The sequence below is a fragment of the Orbicella franksi genome, chromosome 13 (assembly GCF_964199315.1).
Source record: "Orbicella franksi chromosome 13, jaOrbFran1.1, whole genome shotgun sequence".
Taxonomy (NCBI): Eukaryota; Metazoa; Cnidaria; class Anthozoa; order Scleractinia; family Merulinidae; genus Orbicella; species Orbicella franksi.
The window spans coordinates 19,013,946-19,025,910 of NC_138157.1; the positions used below are offsets into that span (position 1 = coordinate 19,013,946).

Genomic DNA, 11,965 nt, shown 5'->3' on the forward strand with positions numbered 1-11,965 from the left:
CCAACGTGCGAGAAAACTGCCAGTTAACCAGACCATGTTACACCAGAAGGCTGGAATGATCCAGAACTTATGTTTTATTCAATGATTCTCAGCCGCTGAGGCAACATAATGCAAGTTTTTGACGATTAAATAACTTTGAAATCAAAATCTCACGGGAAGAGTTCAGATCCAAACGAATAAACCAAAAGTCTCAGGACGCGACAGATCATCAGAGTTTCACAGATATGTACGCTTTTAAGCAGTTTCGAAAATGAAGCCGACAAAAATAAAGCCTTGAAAGAAACCAAAAATTCCCACATATTACCACAGGCAGCCCAATCTAATTGTACATCCTTTCACAGTTCAACGCTCTTTAAATTTTTGCATTTGTTCCGTTGTTGATGTTGTTGTTGTTTTGGTTCCGTTTTCAGGATAAACTTGCTCAAGACACCACGAATACCACGATTTTTAGTGATTTTAACTTCGGACAGAAAAAGTGCCCGAAAATAAAACGTCCGAAATTTGTAGACATACGAAATTTTAAGAGTCCGAAATATTTACGGAACAGTGCATGTAAAACTTTGAAGTAGCTCCAAAGCTCCTAGTCTCGTTTATGCTGGGTTTTATGGAGCAGCCTCTATTTGAGACACTACTTAACATACATAACGGCTTAATAAAATTTGTGTTATTTTCTTATCGGTGTATTCTCAAAACCTTGAGCCTGCAGTAAAACTATCATTGTCACAGATGTTATTTCAGTGTAATTCGTGTTTTGTAGGCGTAAATTCACTTTAACTATGTTTCAGCACAGTGTCCGAAATAAAATAAAAAGTGTCCCAAAATGAGCCGTCCCAAATTTCTTGCAAGCAATTAATAAAATGCACTTTTTGCACTCAGGTACCCTATCTCAGTCGACTACAACCAGAGATGCTGACAGGTATTTTATTGCAAATGATTTAAAAACAATTCTTTCATGTAAACAAAAAAATTCATCTTATATCCTCGGTATACAACATATGTCTGGATTTACGAAAAAGGAGAAGGGTATGAGAATTTCAGTTTTTTGCCGCAACTCGCGCCAAAAACATATTTTTCATAAATCTAGTCATACATATAAATATAAAAGCTTAGTTTATTGGAGTTAGCGCTTTCGTCGCTTTGGTAAAATTTTGACTGAAATAATCCACCAAACGTGGAACAAAAATTTCTACTTAACAACAAATAGTTTTCTGCCGTGCAATGTTCTGAAAAATTAAGTTATTCGTCGAAACGTATCCACCTCAGCGGTCCGTATTACAAAATTCGGACCGCTCAGTCAGCCAATTAGCATTCTCCCCTTCATCGTAAACTAGGTTGTCTTGCTAGGATCAAACAAGCGGATAGCTAGCAAGTGTAGCGATTCCACACTGGTTGTCCTTGTTTCTTGACATCATGATGTAACCTTCCATTCCCCACCTGGTCCCCCAGGAGTTCTTCACTAGCCAGTAGTCTTTGTCTTGATAGGTTCCATAGCCAACGACCAGAACACCATGATCAAGATATTCGCTGCTGCAAGATCTGTAGTAAAGTAACAAATGCCGTTAAAGTGCTGCTACGACGAAAATCTCATCTTTCTTATCTAAGCAATTTTAAAACATAAACAAGTAGCCTGTACGAGAAGAAAAATGCTGTTTACAATTTTCAAATATCTCTTTTCGTTCCAGAGATATTCAAGTTTTTAAAATATGCAAAATAGCCAAGTGATGACGTCATAAACTCAACCGAATTTTGATCAAATATGATGAACAAAAATATCTCAGCTAATTTGAAACAGAAATGTTTGATTCTTTGCAGTAATATGAAGCTAACAGCTTTGTCACCATGGTAACATACTGGGTTCCAGACCTCCCCAATATTAGAGGCTTTTCTGGCCACCTTAAACGTTTCACACTGAAATTTAACATGTACCGCGTTACTATCGAATTTTTGTATAAATCTATTAGCGTTCTATCACGAATGCCGTTCTGTAAGTGGCCACGCTACTCACTATCTATTCTGTTTTAGATAGTGAGAAGCTTAGCACTGTGCGCTGGGGGCTGTGGAAACACTTGCCGACAGGCGAAAGAGGGAGTAGTCGTAGTCTACAAGGAGGCTGGTCAGCGTGACAAAGATTGCTGCGGAAATTACTCACGGTTCATCGTAGACTCCACTGGAATAGAACCGAAACGATTTAACGCTGGCGTCAATGGCGACGGAGATTGGTCCCACTGTGGCGGTGGCCGAGTGAAGGGTCGTTTCGTTTCTTTTAGGAATGTCAACGTACCCTGGAAAGGTGATGTGATAACAATCCATACATCATCTCCGTACTCAATAGATTTCTCATGGTATCAGCTGCCTTGCCCACGACAGCAGTACCCGTAGTTCGAGCGGCGGTAACAACCTTACTGTCCAACCGAAACGACAGCAATAAAAGTCTTATGAAACAACAATAAACTAACAATAAATACAAAGCTTGCAACTGTTTTGGCCTCGTGTACACTTAACCCCAGAGCCCTGAGTTTGATCTGTATAGGTATTAAATCAAATGATTTTCAGTGTAAATCGGAATAAATAAGCCCAAGTAATTTTTCAAAGACTGAATTATATTTAAACGAGCCCATATGGCGAGTGCAATTTGTAGTCTTTGAAAAATTAACGACTTCAGCAATCGAACGAAATCGAACACCAAACTTTGTGTGAAGTTGATTCCCGAATCAGCAAAACTCAATCGAACAAATCAGCGCCTGAAACCATATCTCCGGCTCACGTGTTATGCGCAAGTAACTCGAGCCTCCAGAAACTTGGTTTTGATTTTCAACAGGACCACGACGGCCAAGACAGGTTTTGAAAAAAATCAAGAGTTCGGAAATCAAACGTTCGATTGAGTTCGATTGTCCAATTTTACTATGCTGGGCTTGTTCGATCTGCCCCGATAAGTCTTGACATCAGAATGGAGACCTGCGTAAAACATTCACCACAATTCTTTGCTTGGTGTTTTAGAATTTCCTTTTTCCGCGCAAGAACGCTAAATCCTACTCCGGGGGGGGGGGGGGAGTACTCCCTTACACGGGCTATACAGGTACTTGCGGCTCCAAAGGGTATATGGTTTTTCTCAGCCGTTTTATTCATAAATAGGGTATTGATTTTGGCCCTTTTGGTCATAACTAGGCTAGGGTTTTTGCTCTCTAGTCTTGAATTGGATATGTTGTTTAGAAGTACCTTGTGGCACTAAATTTTTGCGGGAGTTCATTTTTGCGAATCGGCAATTTTTTGTAGTTTGCGGGAACTGGTTTTCTTGCTGAGCACTAATTTTTGCGATTTCGGGAAGTCGTCTTTCATTGAAATTACAACATTTTCGCATTTTTTAATTAAACTGCATGTAATTGACAATAATGCAGTAATTAGTGTCTCTTTACTACAGTAACATCGTGTTCTTGTGTGGCTGATTGCTCCGGCAATTGACCAGCAATAACATTTCATCGTTTTGTTTCTGAATGAAAGAGACGTTTAAAAAAAATGAATAGTAGCAACAAGATTCTTCATGTGATGTCTCTGTGTATAATTTCGCCAGTGGAGTCGGGAACTATTTTTTGCGGATCGCAAAAATTATAACCCGCAAATATAGTGCCACACGTTAGCTACTTTTTCATCATTAATGATAAGACCATCGACAAAAGCCCTTCACAGTACCTTCAGGTTTCAACATCGGTGTGAACTAGATAACTTTTTATAAAGCCGGTCTCAAGTGAAACAGGGTATTGATTAAATGATCTTGTCATAACTAGGATATTCAAATTATGGTCAGGTCATAAATAGGGTAGGGAAAATCGCACAGTTTGGTCATAAATAGGGTAAGGGTTTTGGGAAGCGGGCCGCTCACCACCATACAATTTTTCTGAGAGTATTCCCCGGGATTCTGTTTCAGTGTCTGTTACCTGTCATGGTGGCCCCAACATTTCTTCGTTGAAATCGACATGGGTTGTCTTTAGCCACATACGGGTAACTGGCCTCCGTGTCGACTCCATGATTTCCTATGATGTAGTCAAACGCCCTATCCATGAATCCACCCTGACAGCCTAAATTTCCAGATGTTCTGGAGCAATCGACCAGATTCTGTTCACTGAGGGAGACGAGTTTTCCTGTTTTCTTGAAGTGCTGTCCTTCCAGTGATCCGGTCGCGCTGAACGCCCAGCAAGAACCGCAATGGCCTGTATGGTAGGATAGAATTTTTGTCAACAATTTTTTTCAGTAATTTATAAAAGATAATACAAATATCAAACGGTTGTAAAAAAACACTGACAAGAATCATTCATAACAGTACGTTTCCATAAAGGAAACCGCGATCAGCAACATAATCTTGCTACGAAAGGAAATGCTTGATTATCGTCTGGGTTTTACCGGCTAGGATGAGAGCATGAAGAGTTAATAAGTAAATCCCTTATATAGGCCTTATTCTCAAGCCAATCCGTCTAAAGCTATTTTTAGATCACTCCTGGTTTCAGATATTCCAGTAGCGTCCAGAATAACCAATTCCGTGAGGGAACGTTTGGTCACGTGGGCAGCCTAAGATGCTTAACACAAATTTTTATCATCCACGCAAATGTTTTCTTAAGGCCCGTTTACACAGGCGATTTCTGTCGAGGCAACTCGATGCAATTTTTGTCGCGCTAAAGTTGCAACTTCAAAATCGCTCGTGCGATTTTCAGGTGCGATTTTCAGTGCGATTAGTCGCCGCGATATCGCAGGGGTTTCGAACATGTCTGAAACTTGATGCAACTTAAGCGCGACAAAAATTGCATCGAGTTGTCGCGGCAAAAATCGCCTGTGTAAACGGGCCTTTAGAGATCACGCACTTAACAGCATCATCCGTCGGAGAACTGCATGGGCACCATTTTCATCAAAAATAAAAGGCGTAACCACTTAATAAATAAGTAAAGAATCCGGGATATGATAGGTAATTGATATATAAATATCCTCACCAAGATTCAGGTCTGTGTGGTTTTTCATTCGTGTATTATCCAGAGAAGTCCTTGAGTCGAATTTATAGAGCTTTCATGGAGATACCATGTTGGTGCCCCTCGGAGGGGCTCCAACATGGCGGCCCGTAAAGTGAACGAAACATCTGTACATTATTGAGTTTTGCTATTTAAGTGAAAAGTTCTATAACTCTAGAGCTTGAAGACATTAAAATTAATACTACTTCTAGTACAAGAACTGTTCAGTTAGTAACAACTTAAGCGGTGACTCATCTTTTGACTTACGCGATTGCCTTCTCGTGCGGCCATTTTATGTCACGCAACGCAGAAGCTTGGAAATTCAAACGTGCTCTACTACAAAACGAAGAACCCTATCGCGTTTCAACGTTGTAAAAGGTCACGTTCTTAGAGAGTCTTATATCTGATGAAACTAAAACCTCAGAAGAAAAGGTAATTTCTAATTTTGGAATATGATAGCGTCACATGAAAACCGGATCATAGCTCTTACTCCTCGTGCTCTTCTTATTATAATTACGTGACTTGTGAAATCATATCACGAGAAAGAACAGAGAAATCGATCACCTTGATCTTTGACTTCTGTGACATATCCCTCCTTTCTCCAGTCAACTTCAGTTGGCAAACTCACGTGCCCAGGTTCCAGGTACGCCGAGCCGCTTCTCTTGGTCTCGCTGGAAAAGCGGTACAGGTACAGTGGTCGCAGGTACAGGAAGCTGAATTCATTTTGAGTGAGGTCTCCAAAGTGGTTCATGGCCAGCCGATATGAGCGACCTTGGGAGTTGTGTTCGTTGATTGTCTAGTATGAAAATGTTTATAGGTTAAATGTATTTCAAGCACTATGTGTCCTATGTGAAAAAGAGTCCTTTCCAGTGATTAACGCTGTGGAAATATTTTCAGCTGGGCCCAGTGTAAGGTGTTTCTTCTTCTCGTTTTTCCTTTAACAGCACCTCGTTTCCAGGGTCTCTCGTCTTCTCGCCCAACCGGAGGGAAGATGAGAGACCCTGGGAACGGGGTTGATGAGGGAAGACGAGATAGCTTGGGAACGAGGTTGAAGAAACAGCGGTTACAAATCCCGGGAGAATTCCCATATGAAAAGGACGGGGGTGCTCGTCATACCTTTTAGGGGTTAAAAAGCGGTTTTGTACCTCATAGGGTGTTTAGCCTCAAAAGGTCCTCAGTGGAGCTTTTGCAGCACCTTTTAGGGTATCGAGCCAAAAAAAATATGACAGGAGATAACGTTTCGTTTTAAAACTGGTACCTCTTAGGGATGAAAAAAATTTCAAGCCACGTCCACAAAACAGGATCTTGGTACCTCTTAGAGGCCACAAATCCGCTAAGCAAATAGTCAGTATGGAAGACGATACTGAATTAGTCTTGGTCTTAAATATAATCGAGTTTATCGACCTGAAGCAAAGGATAGTTACTTTTTTCTCTTTGTAAACGTTAGAAGATCGTCTTCGCGTCGACGTTTTGACGAGGACGGACCTATTGACCCGAATTGGTTGTTATCCTTTGTTTTTTTGTACTGTAGTCGTTTAAACCCGAGGTAGGTAACACTACCCACTACCTAAAGGCTCAAGGACCTTAGTACCCACTTGTGTAAATAGGCACCAGCGGACTTAATCCTTAGGGGTGACCCTGCAATGGACTAGCATCCCATCCAGGGGGGAGTAGAAATATTCCTAGTCGCTTCATGCTACAGAAGCCTGGATAAGCTCCGGCCGAATGGGCCACTTGGCTTGTACGTAGACTTATCCATTTACCCTTGGGATGAGAATGATCCTATGTACAATATTTGAGGCATTTGATGAGGGTCTGAATGGGGGTACCTCGATAACACTAAACACTTAATGTTTGGCTCTGTAACACAGAACAGTTAAAAATTAAGTATTTTAACATTAACAGTAAAAAATTCTCTATAAGAGTAAATTTTATCCCGAAGGAAACAAAAACGGCCCCTAAAAGGGCAATGTTATTTTGTTCAGTATAGCAAGAAGTTTTCGGCCTCTTTCCGACAGTTCTCGATCTTTTCGGAAGATTTCCGAAGATTCCCGAAGACAGCCGAAGATTTCCAAAGACTACCGAAGATGTACAGAGACTATCAAAGGTAGACTATTCGTTAAGCCCAAGAAATTCCCTCAGATGTTTCTTGATGGCTGCCACGCCGGATGGCTTCGAAAGGTCGAAAGTGACCCTGCCTCTATGCCTTTCGAAACCAGAATCCTTTCCGCTTCTATAGAAGCTCACTAGAACTTTGACAACATCGGAGGAGAATCCATTCGATGCCGCCATCGCCGCCATGTTTCGACGCTGACCAAAGGATCGTGGGCTTCTGGCACGAGGTAGTTCCCAGTGCTGCCCGGGCTCCCCAGAACAGACAGAATACTGTTGCACATTGGGTCGAAAAAAGAGACTACAGAACTTTTGAGAGGCTTTGAGCACGGGCTCGAAGTTCATGAGTGATTTTATTACCGATTTTCTTGGAGCAGATAAGAATTTGCAATGCTAAAAGACTATGGGACCCCATGGGGTTTCCACGAAAAACCCTCTAAACACTTAACAGTATTTTCTCCAGAAACACTAAACATTAAAAATGTGGCCAATTTAACAGCAAACACTAAAAATTATGGTCAAATAACACTAAACACTAATCCCCATTCAGACCCTCATTTGATCAGTGTGAGTCCGTTCAAATGTTTTTTTGCGCCGATAAATTCGATCTTCGGTAAAATAAATACATGGATATGCAAAATGAAAATACGAAAATATGAAAAGGCCAATCACTCACACTGTATGGATTGGTCCATTTTAAATCGATTTCCGTACTACTACTTATTTTCGATTGATTCTCTCAAAAATGATCTACTCTCGGTTTTATCGATTGAACAGAGTTTCAGTGGGCCAGTCACGTTGGTGATCTTTGTTTAAAAGGATTTTGGCTTGTACTTCGGATGAAATACAAGTTGGTGATGAGTGCGTGGTGAGTATTAAATACATCTACAAAAATAGTTCGGTGTCCTGAGTTATTCCGATTAGCTCTCATAGTATCTCACCTTAAGGTTGTCTCTCCAAATAGCTTTCCTCATTGCCTCCTCGCTCTTGGTAGCGTAGCTTTTACCATGAAAACACTTCCACGCTTCCCACTGTAATTCATCTTCTTCTACCTTGAGGACAAAGCCACTTGTTACAGTCAGGCACAAAAAGATAGCGAGGAATCCCTTCATTTTACTTCCGCGTCTGGAAAATGTGTTGGAAACTCGGAGCAGTTTTTCGTGTTTCTTCTTTTTTCTTCTTCTATGCTCCAGTGGAGGAATATGATCGATAGACTTGGATAGAAAGTTATAAGAATTATGGCAAACAAAAGGTCACAAGACTTTCCCATAATGTCTCGTTGCGTATCACGAGAAAAAACTGTGCATTGGAAATTGGATTGCAACAGTCCCATGACACATCATATATTCGATTTCGGATTTCGAACTCTAGGGTTTTCGAGTTTGGACTCCAATTTAGTAATGAATAAGTTATTTTTACATAATTACTGACTTATTACGGGGGCGAAAAGAACATGCCTCATATACCCGTGGGAACTCTTCGGAACATTTTGAGAGCATTATGTTGACTATGTTGTCTATTACTGCAGACTTAAAAGTCTTTGCTCTTTTCTCTGCGAAAGATAAAAGGCGCAACATACGAAATGTGGCTTAAGTCAGATGGCTATATTCTCTTCCAGTCTTCCTTCTACGACTGGGCTACGACTGCGACTGTTTTTTGGGGGGAAATTCTGCTCACGACTGATGCCACGAAATGCACTTTATGGTAAGTTGTCTACGAATGATTCGACGTTACATCTGAACGCTACACTAAATAACTTCAGTCGGAGAAGTACTTGTTCCAATAAAATTTGGCTGTAATGTAATAACAAGGCGCCCTTATCAGTTATCTTGTAGTCGTATTATGTGTTAGGATTAATGTTAAAACAAAAGTAATAATGCGGCTATTGTCACAAGTTGTCAACGCGATTAAAAATCGTGATCGCGTGTGTCACACAAGACGGAGCACATACAGTCGAACCTGTATTAGGCGGACACCCTCGGGATCCATGCTAGTAGTGTCCGCTTAATACAGGGTGTCCGCTGAAAACAGGTTCCCGCAGAATTCGTCTTAAAAGCGTCATTAATACCCGTCAGTATTAAAAAACCTTGAAAGGGTCAAATAGCATTCTCGTGAACGGTCGATAACTCTGAAATACCGTATTTCTATAAACAATAACAAGTACCCGTATATGGGGTAAAGTGATTTTAAGTATACAGTAACAGTATCTATATTGATCGAATCTTGAGAAGGTTTACAAATCAAACAAGAACACAAGTTCTGTAAGAACAAAACCGAATGACAAAATACCGCATTTCTGTGACAGCTCAGTTTGTTGGCAAACTTAGGTGTCCGATCTGCTAAAACGTAAAAAAAAAAAAAAAAAAAAATCAAAGGACACCTACGGTCAAACTCGTGGATTAAGTAATCTAGAGATGAAACATGTTGGTGAACTTGCTGTTAGTGGAATTATTAAAGGCTGTTAAAACAAGCCGGGTTCATACCACGCAAGGAAGCACTTATCTCACATAAGTGTAGGCTTAATTCGTTGGCTTTTGTTGCACACATATTACAAGAACATACGTCTAGAATAGCTGGGATCAGGCAAAATTGCAGCTGCACTTAGAGTGGTAAAGGCTAAGAGTTCTTGGGTCACAGAGGATACTCCTGCCCAAAAAATCATAGAGTACTCACCCCCCTTTCCCCACGCCCAGATCATGATGTTGATGTTTGTCTGCCTGGTGGGAAAATTTGCATGTAGTCAAGTCGTACGAGCTTACAAATGATTTTCATATCATTTCATTCAAGGCTGTAGTGAGGTTTCTTATGAGACAGCACTTCTTTTCCAATGTGGAACCGCTTGTCTCTCTATATTATTGCACGTTAAATACATCAAAACAAGTAGTCTCTTTTGCATGCATTTTCAGTGTTGATCCGAAAAATCTGTCGACCCATAAAATTATATGCGGTCTAACAAGCTCACAGGGGTTTTCTTTACCTTAGTTATCTTTTCAATCAAGAAGCAAAAGTGTAAATTAAAGACAGGGTAAAACTCATTGAAGCTTTTCAACATCAAGTATTTGGGAATTTCTTTCCAAGTTTATGTGTATTTCACATCCCACTTAGAGTTCAGATCAATGTACTAAAATAAACACGACAAGTATAGAGAAAACAATTTTAACCTAAACTTAACTCGATGTCGGTTGAAAGTGGACAACTCAACACTGATGAAAAACGTAATACAAACTGTAAAGCTGTGAGCGAAAGTGCTGCTTGAGTGAGCGTTGGATCTCACAGGAGATCTATAATCAGCCAAACTTGAAAAGTAGAGCGATAATAAGTCAAAGACTACTGCAAGACTGATACAACGTCGTATATTTAAAACAATATTTCGGCTGGCCTCAGGTTTAGATGTTACTAAATTATAAAAATGAAATTACAATATTATATAATGGTGCTGATGTTTGTCCTGTTTTCAATAGCTGTTTCGTTGAAAACTGTTCGCTTCGCTCATTGCGTTCGTAGAACGCAGTCCTAATGCAGACTTGAGTCGAGTTTCGTGGGACAGTGGACCTTCGTCCGAAGTTGCGACACCGATTTGGCCGCCCCGCAGCAGGGGCAAAACGAATGACATCATCGCCAAACCATGAGCTGTATATTTCTTTCGAGTGCGGGTCTTTGTTTCGTTCAAGTGCGGGTTTTTGTGGACATTTACACTGTAATTTGGAAGCTGTAAGTAGTCAATTTTCTTTTCAAGTCTTTCTGACTGGATAGCATGAGACTAAAAGATATCACTGTTAACATTTATCGATACCTTAAGGAGGTATGTATGACTTCTGGTGCGAAAGTAGAGTTTGGCCCTGTTAGACGAAATCGCCCGTCGTCAGCAACAAACAACCGCGTTGACGAAGCTCAACTTCAGCTGTGTTATTTCGCTCCTCTGCCTGAGCTTTGTAGTCAGAAATCTAACTTGCTAAGTTGTGTGGCTCGGAAGGCGGCCGTGATTTGTTTTCAGAAATTTAACTCAACGAGTGGTGTAGTTCGAAAATTGGCCATAATTTGTGGTCAGAAATCTAACTTGCCGAGTTGTGTAGCTCGGAAAGCGGCCATCATTTGTGGTCAGAAATTTAACTCACCAAGTGGTGTTGTTCCAAAACTGGCCATGATTTGTGGTCAGAACTTTAACTCAACGAGTGGTGTTGTTCCAAAACTGGCCATCATTTGCGGTCAGAAATTTAACTCACCGAGTGGTTTAGTTCGAAAATTGGCCATGATTTCTGGTCGCAAATCTAACCATGCCAGTTATGTAGCTCGGAATTTAGCAACGATTTTTCGTCATATGTCCGGAAAATTTGTTACTGCAAGTCATGTACGAACCAGAGCTAAGCTAATCTAACAGTACCCTTTTCTAAAGTAAACATATGCAAATGTGCTACACAAAATATTTGTTCCTATGGCCTGCCCAAATTCATTAGCTTTGCATGTACCTCTACACCTTTCCAATAGACCAGAATGTCAACCTTGCCTAAACACCTTTACACGAACGCACTCATAATCTATGATTACTTCTAGTATAAGTTCATTAAGGTCGACGAATAAGACACATTCTCATCAAAGCTTACCACATTAGCATGACAGGTCACTTTCCAGCAAACTAATGCTCATCTCCTGGTCATGTTTCACGCCTGGACGAGTCAAAGGCTTACGAAATTCAGCCTTCAAGTTGGCCATAGTACTAATTTTCGAACATTCGAACTCCACTTCAATCTAGCGAAACACCTAATGGTCGTGTAGAAGCTGCAAAATCATCAATTTGGGCTGCAAACCTAGCGCTGACTGCAAGGTTACTATTCCAACATGGCTTCAGGCTCGGTTACTATTCC

The 11,965-nt window shown here is 40.6% G+C and overlaps 1 protein-coding gene across 1 annotated transcript; it reads right to left on the reverse strand.

Annotated features, from left to right (window-relative positions):
• Positions 1-905: 905 nt before the first annotated feature.
• Positions 906-8,330, reverse strand: LOC145466578 (cathepsin L-like peptidase). The gene is made up of 5 exons (XM_081450295.1): positions 8,045-8,330; positions 5,556-5,787; positions 3,933-4,205; positions 2,150-2,282; positions 906-1,536 (listed from the first exon to the last, which is right to left on the reverse strand). The coding sequence occupies exons 1-5, from the start codon at positions 8,213-8,215 to the stop codon at positions 1,347-1,349; spliced, it is 999 nt and encodes a 332-aa protein (XP_081306421.1). The 5' UTR covers positions 8,216-8,330; the 3' UTR covers positions 906-1,346.
• Between the last annotated feature and the right edge of the window lie 3,635 nt (positions 8,331-11,965).